Genomic DNA, 18,300 nt, shown 5'->3' on the forward strand with positions numbered 1-18,300 from the left:
GAAAACTTGCCTGTGGCCGCAACCCGATCGCAGCCCTCCACCCTCGGCCACCAGATCTAGTTACTGCTTCTCTGATTCCTGCTGCCAGGAGTGCCGCAAGGCCCCCCACGGGGCACCTCAGCAGCCCCAGGGCACAGCCTGCAGCCCTGGGTCCGGTGCCTCCCAAGGGTGGCCCGCAGCTGGGAAAGTGGCAGGCAGGGATGACAGTGCCAGTGTGAGGGCCAGGCACCCCGATCCTGGCACTCGCGGCACCCAGATCCGAGCCAGGCGTGGAGAGGCAGCTGCCTGGCTGCGTTCATGCTGGCCAGCGGCCTGGCTGTGCTGGGCCCAGGGGAAGGGCTCCTCTGTGATGGGGACTGTGATACCCACCTCAAAGGTCGCACAGCAGGAGAGTGACGTGGGAGCATGGACGTGGAGTGGACGTCATCCCAGTCGCTGGACCCGGGGTAAGAGGGCCGGGCTCTCAGCCGACTCCTGTACTCTGAGCAGCTCTCGGGGCCATGAGGTTGCCCCTCCCTCTGTGGGTGAGCTCAGATGAAGCCAGCCTTGATGGGCGGCCTTGGGGACCCCGACCTGCTGTCCCATCTCTGGGGGGAGTGGCTTGACTACGGGGTCTTCCTGAGTCAGGTCTCAAGGCCACAAAAAGCAAAACCTTCTCAGCAGAGGGATGAGGCCAGCAGGCTAGGAGAAGCCAGAGCTGGCTACCTCTGACCCCAGCACCTCTCAGGCCCAGCCGCTGGGGCAGCCCGGTTACATCCACTCTACCCTGAGACCGAGGGGGCTGTCACTGGGGGCTGCAGTGGGCCTGCTCAGCCTCACCCTGCCTGTCTGTCTCTTGCACCTGCCTCGGGGGCCAGGAGCCAAGTAGTGAAACCAGAGCGGCCCGTGCTGGGCCATGGCCAGCCCTGGTGTCCTCTTCCTCATCACAGCCTGTGACCCTCGGGCCTCCCTGGGGACCAGGACTGGAAGCCACGGGGCACGTCCAGCTGTGGCCTCCAGAGTCTTGCCCATCCTCATGGGCCCTTGATGCTCTGGGCATTATCCCTCCATCCCTCTGGAGGCCACGTGGGGTCCAACAGAATGAAAGGGCCTTGGGGTGGGCATGCATGAGCCCCGGGGGGCAAGTGGGCAGACAGGCGCGTGGGTCCACAGCCAGGCAACGGGCACGGGGTCAGAAGTCCCTCCCCCACTCTCCAGGCCCTGGGCAGTGACCTTGCCAGGCACATGTGGGTGCTGAGGGGAGACCAGGAGACCTCCCCTCTCACTTGGGGGGTTCAAGTTGGGGTTTGGGGAGACAGGCCTGTATACAAACCCCCATGACAACGTGGCACCCGCAATGGGTCAGCTGAGCGAGGTGCTGATCCTGGCTCTCCCTGCAGGCTAGCGTCGCCCACCTCTGTCACACACGTGTTTATGGGGCCTCGAGTGCGTGCCTGGCTGGGCTGTGTGCCGGGCACCTCGTGGTCATGAGATGCAGTCTGGGGTTGCACCCCATCTCTGGACATGATGCCCACAGAAATCTCCCCAAATTCCCAGGGGACTGGGGGCCCAGGCCTTGATGCCAGAGAAGTGTCCTGGTTTGGGGCTCATCTGTGCTGGGGGGCCCTTGGGCAGCTGTGCCCGTGGCCACCCCTAGGCAGGGGCACTGGTCACTCCTCCGCACCCCCAACTCCCAGCCAGGCTGCGAAGGAGCCCAGCACATCCGGATCAGTGTGACGCTCTTGTTAATCAGCACTGGCGGGTGCCGGCCAGGCACTCGTGGGCATCACATGCCCAGCGGGAGGAAGCCCAGCGCCGGGCACTAAGCCGACCTGGCTTCAGGCAGCCTCTCAGCGGCAGAGCCAGCTGTGCCTGTGGCCTCTCAATTCCAGGGTCCCACAGCCCCAGGTGAGGGTGGGGTGGGGCTGCCTGGCACTGACCCCGGGCATGAGCCATGAGGTGGCCTTTCTGGCCCCCAGGGGACTCTTAGGGGTGGGCCTTCTAGCCCAGGAGGGAGGTGGTTTGTACAGACATGGGGGGACGTCCTTGGAGGGAGGGGGTTTGCATGGAGGTTCCCCCCTCTTCAGGATCTGAGGTCCTTGCCCAGCTGCCTGCTAGGGTCATGGACTCCCTCTGGGTTCCCCGCAGGGTCCTGGTGTTTGATGTGGGGGTTCCTGTGTGATGGGCTGAGCCTCTGCAGATAGACGCTGCAGTGAGCATGTGAGTCTGGGCCTGTGTGTGTGTGTGTGTGTTTAGGTCAGGGGAAGCACACACGGACAGGGACCGGGCAGAGTGAGCCGCGGCCACATGCTGGGCCAGCCCCAGCCTGGAGGTGCTACCCTGGGTCCCAGCCTCAGAGCGCACTCGTGGCCATCCAGTGGGCCATCAGGCTGTGCACAGCACAAGGGATTCAGTTTCAGGGACACCACTCACACCCAGGTGTATACAATTATGAGAGCCTGGGGTGGGCTGGGAGCTCCAGTCCTGTGGCAGCATCCTCAGGCAACGGGGGGTACCCCTCTCGTAGGACCCCAGGCAACCCTTTGGCCATGCCCCCTGCCCAACCGCCACCCACTTGGGGTGCACAAGCCTGCCCACCACTGCCCTATGCAGCCGGCACTCTGGAGCATCCAAAGTCCCTGCCACTCCGGGAGCCCCTTTCACCTGCCCCTGCTCCAGTGGGGACACGTCCCCAGTGTGTGCCCACTTCCTGGACCAGGCTTGGGCACAGATGTCAGGCCACCCAGCACGCCAGCTTAATCACGTTTGGAGAAGTGTGCCTTTTCCTGAGGCAAGCAGCGCCTCTAGCCCCCGCTTCAGGGAGTGGCTGCCTGCAGATGGACACAGCAGATGGACCCTTCTGGTGTCCGGGGGTCCAGAAGGTAGGGTTTGCCTCAGCTGTCAGAAGCCGCCAGCAGACAAGGCCTCCTGCCCCTCTTAGTGTCCAGCCGGGGCCAGGAGCAGAGAGGGCCTTAAAGCCCCTGGCATCCGGCCCAGAGCTCGCGGGAAACTGTTCCTTACCCGGGGTGCTGGGGGATGAGCAGGCCTGGCCATGGAGGGTCCCCCTCCCACTCCACCCAGTCAGGCCCCTCTGGGGCCACCAGGGAAAGGACCCCCACCCCTGCATGTCCAGACCACTGGCCCTAGATGCTAGAGCCCAGCCTGGACTCCTGCCAGCACGCTGCTGGCTGCCATGGTGACCAGCTCATGCTCGAGACTCGGTGTCCCAGCAACGCCGACGCTGGTTGTGAGCTGCACACGCTGTGTGTGTGCGGGCTAGGGGAGGGGCCGCTCCCCACCTCCGCTGGCCTGGAGCCCTGGAAACTGGGAAATAGCCCAGGATGGAGGCTGGGGCGGCCCCACTGGCTGAGGGACCTCCACAGGCCACACCTGTCCCAGACTCAGGTCTGGGCCCCCTACTCTGAGCAATGGCCAGACAGACCCTTCCCACAGGGCAGTGAGTCTCTGGGAACTACTCCCAGAGGAAATCCCTGCCCCCTCCCCAGAGCCTGCGCCTCAGCCCCGGGCCCTGACCAGCTGCTGCTCCAGCTGGCACTCCTGTCCACCCCACCCCACCCCACCCCAGGGGCTCTGCCCCTTCCATGACTGGCTCCTCTGGCCAGCCCCCTGCTGGGCCCCTGCCCCCGGGCTCCTCGTGCCACAAGGTGACGGCCACCCTGCTGGTCCCGGTGCTGCTGGGCACATCCCAGAGCCCTGATTTCCTCACCCGTGGGCCCATCACCTGCTCCTGGGGTCCAGCTTGGCAGGCGCCCAGGGCCCAGCCTCCTGCCTAGTTCCTGAAACAGTCCCCCAGCTTGGTGTCCTCATGATTTTTTCATGGCGGAGCGCTCTGCTGCCTCGCAGTTCCACTTACATGGGCGGGCGGGGGCCGCGCTGCTTTTACTCAGGCTGGGGTTGGTTTACCGGAGGCCTGCAGGCGGTTTAGGGTGACAGCTCCCCTCAGCAGGGCAGAAGAGAGGGGGCTCCCGCATCTCAGGCTCCCAAGACCCCTCCTGCCCCCCAACCTGTGCTCCCCACCCCACCCCGGCACGGTCCCACCTCCATGCACGCGCGCGCGCACGCAAACATGCACACCCATCCTGGCAGGGCATCTCCTTGAAATCCTCTCCACCTGGTCTCCCTTCCCCTCCAAGCTGCTGGCTGGGCTGGGGAAGCCCCCTTTAGGGCTGTCACAGTGGAAATCTGGTGCAGTCTCCTGGCTTCTGTCTTGTAAAACCTTAAGGCGGGGGCAGTGACGGAGGCTGTATTTGGCAGGAGAGGAGGGAGAGACCTCAGGCCTCTGGGCCTCAGCAAGCCTGAAGTTCCCTGAAGGGAGCACAAGGACAGGCTTGAGGGCACCTCAGCACACCCAGATGCCCCATGACCACTGGGCAACTTCTGACCCCCAAGCCTCGGGCCCTTTGCACGTTCTTGGGATAAGAGAGGAGCGGTCACAGGAAGGGAGGGCAGAGCGCATGCTTAGCACACACGAGGTCCTCGGTTCAACCCCCAGTACTTCCACTGTAAACAAACAAATAAATAAACTTAATTACCCCCCCCCCCCACCAAAAAGAGAGAGTAGCATTCACAAGAATACCTGAGACTGAGTCCTTGCTGCATGGGGCAGAGTGAAGACCAGGTCAACTCCAGCAAAACAGATGGCCATTTACTGCCCACCAGGCTTGCAGACACAAGGTGCACGGCCAGGATATGTCAACACCTGGCAGGCAGAGTCAGGAGCTCACAACTCTGCGGGCGACCATGGGAGCCACGGCGCAGCCCCTGTCTGTGTGCACCTTCACGAGAAAACACACACCTGCCTGGACTTGCACACACACATACACACACACAGACACCCACGCACAAGGCCAAATCTACCTGCAGAGGCTCAGCCCATCGCGGAAGAACCAGACCTCTCACATCAAATAATTACAGCAGTTATTAAGTACCTACTCTATGCCAGAAATCTTGCTAGGGGTCCAACAAGGAAAAGTCCATCTCTGACTTCTGGGACAAAGCAGAAACAGACTGTCACCTTGTCCTACAGTCAGACAGGTCCTGCACATGGTCATGTTTCTCTGTGGGGCAATAGTGCTGGCCTGCTTCTAATAAAAACTTTCTCACCTACAGGTGACGCTCTGAATGGTACAGAGAACAGGAGAGAGACCCTGGGGATTAAATATATTACAGGTAATGACAACTGAATGCAATATGGGATCCTGGATTAGGCCAGGAAAAAATGCTACAGAAGACATTGGGACAACCATCGTCACTGAAATGCAGACTGCAAGTTAGATGAGTAGTGTCAGATTGATGTGAAGTTGCCTGCTTTGGGTCGCTATACTGTGGTTATATGAGACAATGTCCCTGTTCTTAGGAAAAAGACATAGAAATATGAAGGGGTAAAGGGCAGAATGTCGGAGACCTACCCCCAAATGGTTTAGAAATGAAAAGTGGAAGTTAAAAAGGAAGTAAGGCAGGTGTGACAAACGATCAACATTCAGTAAGTCTGAAATGATCTCAAAATGCAAAGTTTAAAAACTAGAACAACTAGAATTTTAAATCCACAGCAGGGTCAGAAGAAGTCAAATAAACATTCTAGAAAGTTAAAGGAAAAGACAGAGATAGTAGAAAGAATAAGAATACTAAAGGATTCAACTGGGAGATGTGAGCAGCCAGTTCTGAGACATCCCAAAACAAAAAGACAGAGAAAGTAAAACAGGAAAGAGAGACATTGTGAAGGAAACAAGAAAATCCCCAAGAACTGATGGCTATTGAGGGCCTGGAAGCAGCCAAGAATGAGCAGTCTTCACCGCAGGTATGCCCAGGAACTCGAATCAGCTGGAATACAGGGAAAACCGAAACGCTTGTGGAGAAACACGAGAAGTCATGGGCGCTGGATCCAGACTCAGGTGACAGCCATTTCCCAAGGGCCACAGTGGAAGGAAGAGCTGGCAGTCAGGCCTTCCAAACGGGGGGGAGCATTTTCATCCTGATGCCCCTGACTCACCGAACTACCTGTTGTTCCCAGGTGGGTAAAACACGTGCAGATATGCAAACTCCAACTGCCACTTACAGACCCCAGGCCTGCCCCTTCCCAGCTGGTGGCCCTCCAAGCTCCTGTGTAAAGTGAGGAAAGAGAATGCTGCGGGGACGGCAGGCGGGGCCTGGGAATGACCTCGGCACTGCTAACCTTCAGGCTGGCTCCTGTGGCTGGGGCTGCTCTAGGGGGCAGGCTCCCTGCAATAGTTCACTCGCACTGTCCCTAGTGGACACATGGGTCCGGGACAACCCACCTGTTACCCAGGGAGGCAGAGGTGCGGCTCTAGCCGCCTGCCCATGGGCAGCATCTGTCCTTTCCCAGGAATGACCTAACCCCAACCTGGCCCTGTCCCCTGACCCATCCCCCTTCAGGGTGACCTCTGGAGCCTGCCTTCTGCTCCTCACCCACCTACCCCAAGGCTGGCCTGATGTGGCACTCTGGGGTCCCCTGAGGCTATCCCCCTGCCAGTGCCCCCTTCCACCTTCCTGGGACTAGCTCAACCCCCAACAACCTAGGCCCACAGCTCACAACCCTAGGAGGGCCCCTGGAAAAGTGGAATGAACTTACACCCGTTTGTCCCCTAACCCTGGCCTCCTGTAGCCAGCAGGGTGTGCATACATGGGGGAGGGGGCTCAGAGTCCCACCCTCCAGTCCTGCTGTGTGACTTGGAACCAAGCTCAGCCTCTCTGAGCCTCCCTCTCCTTGTCTCTGAATTGGTCATCTACCCAGGTGTCCTAGCTGTTGAAATAACCCAGGGTGCCCGGTGAGCAGACAGGCGGGGCAGCTGGCATCAAAAGCCGCCCAGGGAACTAGCTGTGCATTCAACAGACACACCCAGGTCCAGGCTCTGCCCAGGCTTTGGGTCCCTCTGGGGGTGCTGTCTGCCCCTGAACAGAAGGTACAGGGACATAGGGTGGGCTGGCCCAGCCTGGCTGAGTGGGGGCCCTGGCCCTCCTCTCCTCCATTGCCCTGGGTGCAGGCTGACCCCATCCCACCTTGTCTCCCTGCGTCAGCACTGGCTGAGGTCACAGGCCACTCCCCAGCCACTCCCTGTCACCCTTGGGCAGCAGTGACTCAGCGGCCACTGGCAGCGCCCTCCCCAGCCCAGGTCAGCGGCTACAGGGGGTCCCTCTGGGCGCTGGGGAGGGCGGGGCCAGCTCAGTTGGGGTCGGGGCGGGGCGGGGCAGACAGGTGCAGCCCGTACTCTTCGCCCGGCCCCTGGCACCTGGCCTCCATAGCAGGACCCACCTGGCGGCCCACCTGGGAATGACACCGGCCGGCCTCGGAGGTGGGCGCTAGGGGCTGCCGCGGCTGGCCACAGCGCCATCTCCTGGCTCAGGCCGTCAAGCTCACCGCCCGGAGGGGACGGCCTCGCACCCAGGCCGTGCCTGACCGCGAGGTGCGTGCTGAATCCGGGCATTGCTCCCGCCTCCCCGGGCCGCAGGGCCTCCGGTGCCGTGCCCTGCCCGCACCTCGCCGGGACAGAGGAGATGCGGATTGTGCGGTGGGGGGAAGGGGGCTGTGGCACCAGGTCTGACACCACCTAACAGCAGGGGTGCCGAGTGGCCGCGGGTGGCGGGGCGCCCCAAGCCTCCGGCCCCAGTTTGCGCTGCTTCGGTGGCAGCCTCTTCCGCACTCCCTCGGCCTCCGGCTGGATCCCGTCTCTCCGGTGCTGACCCCGAAAGGCTCAGGGAAAGCTGGTGCCGGGATCGAGCTCCTGCAGGCGGAGGCGGACCTGGTCAGGGGAGGGGCGCGCGGGACCAGTGGCCCGGGAACGGGCCCCGGACCAAATTAGGACATGCTGCCCGGTTTCCCCCACGCCCAGCCCGGCAGGATCAGACCCGCTCCCCGCGGCGGTGTGCGCCTAACAGGCTGCAGTGGGCGGGGCCGAGTGCAGCAGGCCCGCCCCCCCGCCGGGCGGGTACCCGAGCGCCGCTACCCTGGGAAGTCGGAGCCACGCAGAGGGCGCGGGGAGGGCCAGGGTGACCGGTTTGGAGCCCGGGCTCGACCCCAGCCTTGACCGTGCTTCTCTCCACCCTGCCCACCCCAGCTGCAGCCTTTGGAGCGGTGGCGGGGAGGACACAGCGCCCAGAGCAGCGGCCTCCTGCCGGTATCTCGCCATGCAGGCCTCCGGTCCCGGGATGGGGACACCTGTGGCGGCACCCCTGACCTAGTCTAGCTCAGGAGAGTTCTGCTGGTCGGGCGCGCCCCCCACCGCCCGGGGCCAGGGCGGGAGGCACAGCCGTGAACCTTCACTGTGCAGGACCCACCCCACTCTTGTCCCGGCAGTCCTGCAGGCCTACCAATTGCGGGGCGGGGGGAGGGTCCCTGGGGGCGGTCAGGCTTCCGGGCTCCTTCCCTCTCAGCTCTGGGGCCATGTCCTCCCTTGGCGTATTGGAGTCAGGGCTGGGGTGACAGCTCCGGCATCCCTGTCCCCCTCTGACTCTCAGGGAAGGCCCTTCCCTCCTCCACAGGTGGAGCCCCTCTCTCCACTCCTTCTCCCTCCACTCCTGCTTCCCTCCCATGTATAGGTGCAGGGGATACCAGCTTCACCACTGTGTTAGGACAACCTACTTTCTGGGGCAGAGGGCAGGGACAAGCTGAGTAACCAATATTCAGGTGGGAGGTGGGGACTTGATCTGAGGCCAGGGGATTACCTGGAGGCCTGCAGGGAGGAGGCAGCCAATGGGAAAAACTTTCTGGGAAGGTGCTGGTCCTGAGCTGGAGGGCAGAGAGTGAGAGGGGCAGTCAGTGAAGGGGTGGAGGGTCAGGCAGAGCCGCCAGCACAGGGGAAGCGGCTCACGTGTCTCCAGGCAGGGGGTGTCATGGGGAGCAGAGTGGGACGATTTGTAGCATTAATTGTGGGGAATCAGACACAGGTCAGAGACGTGCAGGACATGCTGTGGTCTGGTGGGCATCCTGGTTTCCCGCTTTAGCCACATGTAGGGCAGGACTGTCATGAAGCAGTGGGAGGTCTGGATGCCTGGGCTGAATCCTTGGTTCCCCTTTGTAATCTGGGAACCCATCTCACTGAGAGTAAGAACTATGCAGAGGTGAAAAGGTCACCCTCTGGGTGAGGGAGCTGTGGGGCAGGGCCCACATCGGTGTCCGTGTTACCACTCCTGGCAGTGTGCCCACTTCTGGACCACCGTTCTGGGTCTGTGGTGTTGGGAGTGGTGTCGCTGTCTGCCGAGACCCAGGGAAGCAGGCCGGGGGCTGCACCCTGGGATGCGGGGTGAGGAGGCTGCTGCTCCCGGAATCTCAGGTCTGACACACAGAGGTGCTGAGTGAGTACTTAATCATCACAGAAAACTGGATGCCTGGGGACATGGAGGCCAGAGGTCTGGAAAACCTGCGGTGAGGCTTGGAGAAAGTTCACTGGGCCATCCAGTGGCCTCCTGTCCCCATACCTGCACCAGTGCACCAGAGCCACCAGCCTCGGAGCCTCTGATGGGCCCCACACCCTTCACATCACTGGCCCATCTGCTGTCTTTACAAAAATTGAGGCCCAGAACTCAGGTCCTGACTCCCAGCCCAGTGCTCCTCCAGGAGCCTCCCGGGCTCCTGCTGCACCTTAGCAGCGTCTGAGAAACTCTGGTGAGGCCTGTCTGCAAAAGGCCTGAAGCCCTTCTCGGCCGGAGCAGTGAACCCTTGGCTAACTCCCTTTGCAAGGACACACACTGTGAGCCTCAGTTTCCCTGCCTCAGGCAGCAAGGACCGGATGACATACTTAGAGGCCTGGCCAGGGGCATTCCGGCCCAGGACACATGGCAGCGTTGAGCACTGAGCACCTGACTCAACTCACAGGTGCCTGAACGTCCAAACAGCTGGCCAACACAAAGGTCCACGGGGCTTGGGGCTGGAGCCCCGGCCTCTGGGTGTGCCTGGTGACTGCTGGACCTCCCATGCCTGTCTGTAAAGTGCTGAAAAGCCCCTGCTGGGCACTAGACCAGAGACAGAAGTGTGTGGCTTGTCCTTTGACCTGAAACTCGAGAGGTGGGCATGTCAAGCCAGCAGAATCCTGGCCTTGCCTACCAGGGCAGCCTGGGGACCACTGTTCCAAACAGACAGCCACTCTAGGGGTTGCTCCTGTGGGTGCCAGCCCTGTGTCCAGGAGGCCTTAGGTGGCAAAACAGTCATCTTGCATTTGATCTGGCCACAGGCCTGGGAGAACAGGACAATGAGCTGAGGGTAGGGAAACTTTGGTTTTCCTTGGCATTTAGAAAATAAAATTTTAATTATGAGGTAATTTTAGATTTACAGAAAAGTTACAGAGACAGTTAGCATTCCTGTAGACTCTCCACCCCGTTTCCCTAATGTTAACATCTGGGACAGTCATGGTACAATTGTACTGAGAGATTGACTTTGGTACTTAGTATTAATTAAATTTCATGAGTTTCTCCGCTCCTGCCCTTTTTTCTGTTCCAGGATCCAACATTGCATTTGGAGGGAGGTGGGGGGAAGGCATTCCTGGCAGGTGGAGTGGCAGAGGCAAAGGCCAGAAGCAGGGACTCATTACCAAGTTCCCTCCCCTGTCTGCCTGACAAAGAACTGGCTAGATGGAAGGTGCTGAGAGGTGGGAGGCAGGTGGGGTGATGGGCTGGGGGTCGGGTGCAGAGGTGACTGGGATCCTGGGAAACATCCCTGGAGGTTGGAGCAGGGAGATGACAGGCTGACGGAGGTGTCAGAGGGGCGGAGCAGGGTAGGATCCTGAGCTGGGGTTTCCTGGCAGTGCCCAGCACTGGAGCGGCCTTGGGCTGAGTCTTAGCCCCGCCACACTTCCTTGCAAGGTGATGTCACCTCCCTGCACCACTGTTTTCTCAGCTGTTAAATGGATGGAAGATGAAACGAGATGCAGCACAGCCACAAGAAATCCACCAAACCAACACAGAGCTAAAAAAAACTTTAAAAATTCCCATCAATTCACATCATTGCTCTGAGCCCCAAGTCTCCATCCTCAAGATGGAAAGGACACACCTGCTTCTGGGCAGAAGGGCAGCTGCTGACTGTCCCTCTTCCCAGGGCCTCCCTGAGCACCCCTGAGCCAGGGGCTGCTACATCCCTGCCACAAGGGGCTCCTGGGCCTCTCCAGCTCCAGGACGGCTGGGGGCAGCCCTGCGCTTCCAAGCGCACAGCCCTAAGGTGACCTTGGGAGAAGGCCTTGCACTGCCCAGTTGCAAAACAGAAAAATCACAGCGCAGAATGCGGTGTTCCGCGCCCCCTCCCCCAATCCCCTGAGCAGAGTTTGGAGGCCTCGCTCTGCCTGGGGCCAGGCCCCTGGATCCGCAGCATTCACTTACTCCAGATTCAGGGTGATGCCTCCCAGGCGGGTGGTCGCCCCCTCTCCACCCACGCCAGGCCTCCAGCTGCGCTCCCCCCACCCCGCCGCCACCAGACCTCTGGGGCCACGTGCGCCCCCACCCTCCACTCTCGCGGCCAGCCGTGACGAGGTGCAGCCGAGCCTCCTGGACCCCCGAGGGCCAGGGAGTCGGGGGGGGGGGGAGCGGCGGCCGGCCCCCGCCCCGCCCCGCCCCCTCGGAGGCTCCCGGGCCGCCCCGCCCCCGCCCCGGCCTCCCGCCGCCGCCCCTTTGTTCCGCCGGCCAATCGGCGGCCTCCTTGACTAAATAAGGCGAGGAGGGCGCCCGGCGCCCCCTGTCCGTTACTTCCGCCCCCCGCCCGGCCGGTGACTCAGGGCCGGCGGCGGGCGGAGACGGGGCTGCCAGGGCTGCGGCTTCCCGGGCGGCGGGCGGGGCTCCGGCGGCGCCGAAATGGCCAAATATGGCTGCGCCGCGCGCCGCTGTCCCCAACCCGCACACCTGCGGCCGCACCTTGACCCACTCCCCCCACCCCCGCCGGGTGACACATCCGCGGAAGCAGCAGCAGCTCCCCCACCCAACCCCGCGCCGGCTGACCGAGAGCGCCCGCTCCCCTCCCCCGCAGCCCCGGCCCTGCCGGTTGGGGGCTGGCAGCCTACCGAAGGGGAAGCCCCGGGAATCTCGGGACTCCAAGACCCCGCCCCCTCCCCCCCACGACCCTTCGCCCGTGTCCCCAGCGCCTTGCCAGGTGGGGAAAAGAGCAGGGGGGACGGGGACAGAGGTCCAACGGCCTCTGCCCCCTCCCAATCTGTCCCCCGAGGTAGCCTGGGCACACCAGACAAAGGAGTGCCAGAGCGAGCTGGAGCCCGAGGAGAGGAAGCCCCCGCAGTCTAGGGGGCCTGACTGGAACGTGGTGTGGGCGGACACAGGGCGCGAGGCCTTGGATGCTGGACACTTCCCACTTCGCGTGTGACATCTTGGGACCCGCGTGTTGCAGGCGTCCTCGCACACTGACGCCCCCACCTGGGGGTTGAAGGCCCGTGTTTGTGCCCAAGGGCGCCAGGAAGTGTGGACTTTCTGGAGGCCCATCCCCAGGCTCTCCATGGGTGGGGCACACATCTGATGGACAGCAGCCTTGCCTAGCGCCCTGGAAAGTGGGGAGTCGGGGACCCAGCTAGGTCTGGTGGCAGGAGTGGCCATAGGCAAAGCCTTGGCGTCTGCGTGCCTGCAGTCCGCTGGTGAGCTGGGCGGCTGCTTTACCTGCCTAGCCCAACGTGCTTATCCGTTAATGTGGACACAAGATGACCTTGCAAGGATCTTGGGACGCCCGGCCTCGCCCCCTCACCCCCATCAGACACCTGCTCCGGTCCACCCCACTGGGGCCTTGGACGCGCCCCCACGTTCACTCTGCCTGACCCACTGCTACTCCTCTTGGGACAGTGCTATTCCCCCATACCGCCTCTAATGTTTAATTCTGTTCTGAGCAATCCTGAAAGCTTTCAAGTCAGTCCGAGGAAACCAGAGTACCTGGTTCCCTCGGGGCATAACCAAAGCACTGGCGGTGGCAGGTGTGACCAGGACCCTGCCAGGGATGACAAGTCTTTTAGCACAGGCTCATGGGGAAAAGGGCGCGCCCCGGGACCCGGGAGAACTCGCAGCCCCAGGCAGCCAGGGGCCAGCAAACCCACTTCAGCCGCGGCCCTTTCCCAAGATCATAAACAGAGAAGGTGAGCCCCTCAAAGTCTAGGGAGAGCTGACTGTTCGGGCAGTCTGCACTACCCTTCTCTGCCTCAGTTTCCCTACAATGCGCAAAGGTTATTAAAATGAAACGAAGTCCCACCCCTGCCCCAGCGGATGAGGGGGGGACCCCAAACCCGGAGTGGAGGCCGCGCCTAGGAACAACTGAGCCTACGGTTAGACGAGCAGGATACACAGGGTGTGGTAGAATCGGGCCTGTCTCTGGACCGTCAGGGACCCCGGGCAGGGCGCCCCAACTCCGGCGGAAGGGCCTACGCGGTGGTGGCCGCGCTGGGGGACGGGCAGCTCCTTCCCATCGTGACAGGGGCGACGGCGAGGTCATGGCTCCCCGGCACTCCCGCGGACCGCGGGGCACAAAGTGCCGCAAGGGCGGCCGGTGTAGGACCCCCCCCCAACTCTTCCCTCCCCTCCCCCAGCCCGGGGCCGGGAACCGGCCTTCACGGCCCGGGATCTCTGCAGGGCCTCAGAAAGAAAGCTCGCAGGGGGCGCTTGGGGACCAAAGTCCCCCCTGCAGGGCCGGACAGCGGGGAAACACCCGGCTCCGGGTGCCGCCCAGCCCCGGGCCAGGCAGTTTCGGGGTGCAGCAGCCGGGCCCTCCCCCACGGCGCGCGGCAGTCCCGGGGCGGGGCGCAGCCTCCGCAACGACCCCCGGGGAGCGCCCACTCCCCCTGCCCGCGCGCCAACCCGCGCCAACCCGCGCGGGGTCCTGCTCGGGGGTCTCGGGTGCGCGGGGGTGACACGGGCGGGGCGGTTGGGGGCGGTGCGGGCTGGGGGCGGGACCGGGCGCGGGGCCCCACGTGCCCTGGCCGGACGGGCCAATGGGCGCCCGGCGTTCGGAAAGATCGCCATATATGGACATGTTCTGGGGCCGCGCGCGCCGCCGGGCCGCGCGCGCTCCCCGCTCCGCTTAAATACTGGCGGGGGAGGCCGCGGTCGGTCTCACTCGCCGCAGCCGGCCCGCGCTCCGCGTCCTCTCGCCGCTCCGCCGCTCGCTCGTCCGCATCCCGCCGCCTCCGCCGGTAAGTGAACAGGTCTTTGCGGCCTAGTCCGTGTCAGTGTTCCCTCGCTCTTTCGCGGGCCCGCTACACGCTCCTGGGCCCGGAGGCCGGGCCGCGCCGCCGCCAGGAACAAAGGGCGGCCGGGTGGCTGGGCTGGGATGCTTCCCAGCGGGGCCGCGGCGGGAGTGCTGCCGGGGGAGGGGTCCAGGGCGGGGCCGGGCCGCCCCGGAACGACCGGGGAGTGAGGGCGTTACGTAAAAAAGCCTGCCTTGGTTCCAGGCGGTTATTCCGCTGCCAGGACGGCGGGCTCGGGGGAGGCGGGCCTCTGCAGGGGCCGTCCCGGCGCTGGGGAGCGCCTGAGTCGGTCGCCTCTTTGAACAGATCGCGATGGAAGAAGAAATCGCTGCGCTCGTCATCGACAATGGTTCTGGCATGTGCAAAGCTGGCTTTGCTGGGGACGACGCCCCCCGGGCTGTCTTCCCGTCCATCGTCGGCCGTCCCCGACACCAGGGCGTCATGGTGGGCATGGGGCAGAAGGACAGCTACGTGGGCGATGAGGCCCAGAGCAAGCGCGGCATCCTGACCCTCAAGTACCCCATTGAGCATGGCATCGTCACCAACTGGGACGACATGGAGAAGATCTGGCACCACACTTTCTACAACGAGCTGCGCGTGGCCCCCGAGGAGCACCCTGTGCTGCTGACCGAGGCCCCCCTGAACCCCAAGGCCAACCGTGAGAAGATGACCCAGGTAAGCTGCGCGGAGTTGCCTCGGCTGGTATATCTGTTTCACAAGTCATTTTGTGCTGTTTTTTTCTGAAATTCAAGTGTTTCTTTCGATATTTTCAGGGTTCTGTTCTTCTCCTGGCATTTCCTCCCTGAAGTCTCAAGGTTTCTTATTTGTGTTTCTGCCTGCTTCCTTTTCTTTTCTCCACACATCACATTTGTGGCATGCCGGCATGGTGTGTAAGCATGGGGTGGCTCTGTGTCCCTGCCCTTGACTGAGGAGCCCATTGCTTTCTCCAGATCATGTTCGAGACCTTCAACACCCCGGCCATGTACGTGGCCATCCAGGCCGTGCTGTCCCTGTACGCCTCTGGCCGCACCACTGGTATTGTCATGGACTCTGGGGACGGGGTCACCCACACCGTGCCCATCTACGAGGGCTACGCCCTCCCCCACGCCATCCTGCGTCTGGACCTGGCTGGCCGGGACCTGACGGACTACCTCATGAAGATTCTCACGGAGCGCGGCTACAGCTTCACCACCACGGCTGAGCGGGAGATCGTGCGCGACATCAAGGAGAAGCTCTGCTACGTCGCCCTGGACTTCGAGCAGGAAATGGCCACCGCCGCCTCCAGCTCCTCCCTGGAGAAGAGCTACGAGCTGCCCGACGGCCAGGTCATCACCATCGGCAACGAGCGCTTCCGGTGTCCAGAGGCGCTTTTCCAGCCCTCCTTCCTGGGTAGGTGTCAGGCGGTGTGAGGCTGTCGAGGGCCAAGGTGCCTCTCAACTTGAACGCGTGATCCTAAGGGAGAGCTTTGTCTCTTAGGAATGGAGTCGTGTGGCATCCACGAGACCACTTTCAACTCCATCATGAAGTGTGACGTCGACATCCGGAAGGACCTGTACGCCAACACAGTGCTGTCTGGTGGGACCACCATGTACCCCGGCATCGCCGACAGGATGCAGAAGGAGATCACGGCCCTGGCCCCCAGCACGATGAAGATCAAGGTGAGTCCAAGGTGGCTGTGGGCTTGGGCCGGGAGGCCTTGCTGGGAAGACTGTGCCACCGACTAAAATCACATCTCTGTCTTTGCAGATCATCGCTCCTCCTGAGCGCAAGTACTCCGTGTGGATTGGGGGCTCCATCCTGGCCTCACTGTCCACCTTCCAGCAGATGTGGATCAGCAAGCAGGAGTACGACGAGTCGGGCCCCTCCATCGTCCACCGCAAATGCTTCTAAACGGACTGCGGGCAGATGCGTAGCATTTGCTGCATGAGTTAATTCAGAAGTATAAATTTGCCCTGGCAAATGTACACACCTCATGCCAGCCTCGTGAAACTGGAATAAGCCTTTGAAAAGAAATTTGTCCTTGAAGCTTGTATCTGGCATCAGCACTGGATGGTAGACTTGTTGCTGATCTTGACCTTGTATTCAAGTTAGCTCTTCCCTCGGTGTACGTTTAATACCCTGTGCATATCTTTGATTTAAACCCCTAGTTACATGCGGCTCCGTCACTTGTCGTGGCTGAGGTGAGAACATGTTTGTGGAAGAGAAACTCGTTGGCTTGATGTGAATCCGGGAGACCCCGCGTCTCTTGGTTGTGCAGGGTATTGACGTGTGAGAGCTGCCTATTCCAGGGTTCCCTTGAGGCTGCAGGAGTCCTGAACCTGTTGTCATTTCTGTCCCGCCAGCCTGACGGGCTTGGGAAGGTCCCAGCCTTAGGACCCACTTTCCTTTCTCCCCCGGTTTTCCCGCCAGATCACCAAGGGTCGTTCCTTGCCTTGAGTTGGAAGACGGTTTGCATTCACACCTGTAAATTTATTCATCCTTTTAATTTATGTAAGGTTTTTGTACGCAATTCTCAATTTAAGAGATGACAACAAATTTTGGTTTTTCTACTGTCACGTGAGAACATTAGGCCCCAGCAACGCGTCATTGTGAGGAAATAAAAAGTGCTGCAGTAAATCGATCAGATTGGTGCCTCCTGCTTGGGGGGGTGTCTTCGGGGGGGGTGGGACAGCAATGGGGCAACAACTCGTGGTTTCTCCCAAACCAGGGGTGTGATTGTGTTTTCAGAAATTACGGTCCTAGGAGGTCTTGGCACAGCTGGAGTCCCTGTCCTGGTGGTGTGGCTTCTAGGAAAGAGGGCCTAGGCCGTGCAGGACAGTGCCCCCTCCCCATCAAGCTGCGGCAGGAAGGGGTCTGCAAGTGGCCTTGCTTGGCAGCGTGACCTCGGGTACTTGGCAGGAGCTGTGCCGCGCACCGGTACTTGCAGCTCTGAGGGGGGGTGGCCCTCCAGCGCACAGGTGCTGTGGGGCGGGGCTTCTCGGTAAACTCGCCAGCCTGGAGCAAGCTTGGGATTGCGTAGAACCCGACGTTCTGGGAACCTTGCCCCCCACTGTCGACTGTCACCTGGTGGCGTGAACGTGGCTGGCAGGCTCCAGGCTTCATCCTCAGCCTGTCGGTGAGGAAGGTGTAGTTCTGCTCACGGTGGGCAGAGTCTCCCCAGCTATTTCAGATTTTCAAACTTTATTCTTTGCAGGTGGGGTCTGGGAGGTGCGATTTCTTCACTAGATTGAAAATGCTTAAGGATCTGGAAGAACTTGAATATGAAACAGAGAAGAAAGATTTAAAGCCTGTGCTGTTGGGAATTGTCTTGGGGTCCCGGGGAGGGAGGCTGTGGTGTGGGGTCAGGAGCAAGGGGCCCCAAGAGCAGGACTGAAGGAGCAGAAAGTGGGCCCTGCCAGGCCCGGGGCTCCATCCTGCCTTGGCCCTGTCCCCTTGCTCCCAGGGACACTGTGACAGCCCCTGCCCCCACCTGGGGAACACAGCGATGGGTCAGAAGCCACTTTTTTGCCCTGGGCAACATTCTTCTTTCAGTCAGGACTAGAAAATCTGATTCGAAGCGTGAGTGGTTCCAGGGACCAGGATGGGCCGGGCTCACGAGGAGAGAACAACTTTCTTAGGACGTGGAGGAGAAAGGTGGCTGCCTGGTGCGGCCACGCCGCCTGGCCAGATCCCGGCTCCATCCACCCTTCTTGGCATTGGGCCCGGTGGGCGAGTCCATCTACTCTGTGCCTCTGTCCCCTTTGCAAAAGGGACACGGAGGCCCAGACACCTCTGCACATGTGGAAGGGGCACGTGTTGGCCCACCTCCTGCTCCTGGGGGTAGCGAGATTTCCTGCAGCATGGAGACTCGCCTCCCTTTGTGGCGCTCTGGGGACAGTAACCGATGTGAGAACCAGTCACTGAACTCACCGGCTGAAGGAGGGTGGCGAGGTGGTCTGGCCGCGGGTGCCCTGGGGAGCTGGGCACACTGCCCTGTGCCCACAGGTGGCACTTCCTCACGTCCATCAGAAAGAGGCTTAACTGCCAAAGAGGGTGGCCTCTCGCCTCTGGATGATCTCACCTCTGTTGGCATCTTTTCTTCAGGTGGCTCTGTACCAAGTGCACCAAAACGCTAGGCTTTGCAAAAGGAGAT

General features: G+C 61.7%; 1 protein-coding gene and 1 long non-coding RNA gene across 3 annotated transcripts; both read left to right on the forward strand.

Moving 5' to 3' along the window:
• The first annotated feature begins 114 nt into the window (after window positions 1-114).
• Window positions 115-6,770, forward strand: LOC116157850 (uncharacterized). Of its 2 annotated transcripts, XR_010384388.1 has the most exons (4): window positions 115-446; window positions 5,110-5,169; window positions 5,798-5,891; window positions 6,752-6,770. It is a non-coding gene; the product is annotated as an uncharacterized LOC116157850 (long non-coding RNA). The 2 variants fall into 2 exon arrangements; XR_004142116.2 differs by lacking the exon at window positions 6,752-6,770 and having other exon boundaries at window positions 5,798-5,991.
• Window positions 6,771-14,015: 7,245 nt separating this feature from the next.
• On the forward strand, window positions 14,016-16,788 carry ACTG1 (actin gamma 1). The gene is made up of 5 exons (XM_064495382.1): window positions 14,016-14,114; window positions 14,475-14,843; window positions 15,119-15,557; window positions 15,645-15,826; window positions 15,915-16,788. The coding sequence occupies exons 2-5, from the start codon at window positions 14,481-14,483 to the stop codon at window positions 16,056-16,058; spliced, it is 1,128 nt and encodes a 375-aa protein (XP_064351452.1). The 5' UTR covers window positions 14,016-14,114; window positions 14,475-14,480; the 3' UTR covers window positions 16,059-16,788.
• The last annotated feature ends 1,512 nt before the right edge of the window (window positions 16,789-18,300 follow it).

Source organism: Camelus dromedarius, chromosome 16 (assembly GCF_036321535.1).
Source record: "Camelus dromedarius isolate mCamDro1 chromosome 16, mCamDro1.pat, whole genome shotgun sequence".
Classification (NCBI taxonomy): Eukaryota; Metazoa; Chordata; class Mammalia; order Artiodactyla; family Camelidae; genus Camelus; species Camelus dromedarius.

Excerpts from the sequence above, each read along its gene's own strand:
- ACTG1 (XM_064495382.1), top strand. The coding sequence starts at position 14,481 with ATGGAAGAAGAAATCGCTGCGCTCGTCATCGACAATGGTTCTGGCATG. Across the intron at positions 15,558-15,644 it reads TTTCCAGCCCTCCTTCCTGG|GAATGGAGTCGTGTGGCATC; the intron begins GTAGGTGTCAGG and ends TTTGTCTCTTAG. Across the intron at positions 15,827-15,914 it reads CCAGCACGATGAAGATCAAG|ATCATCGCTCCTCCTGAGCG; the intron begins GTGAGTCCAAGG and ends CTGTCTTTGCAG.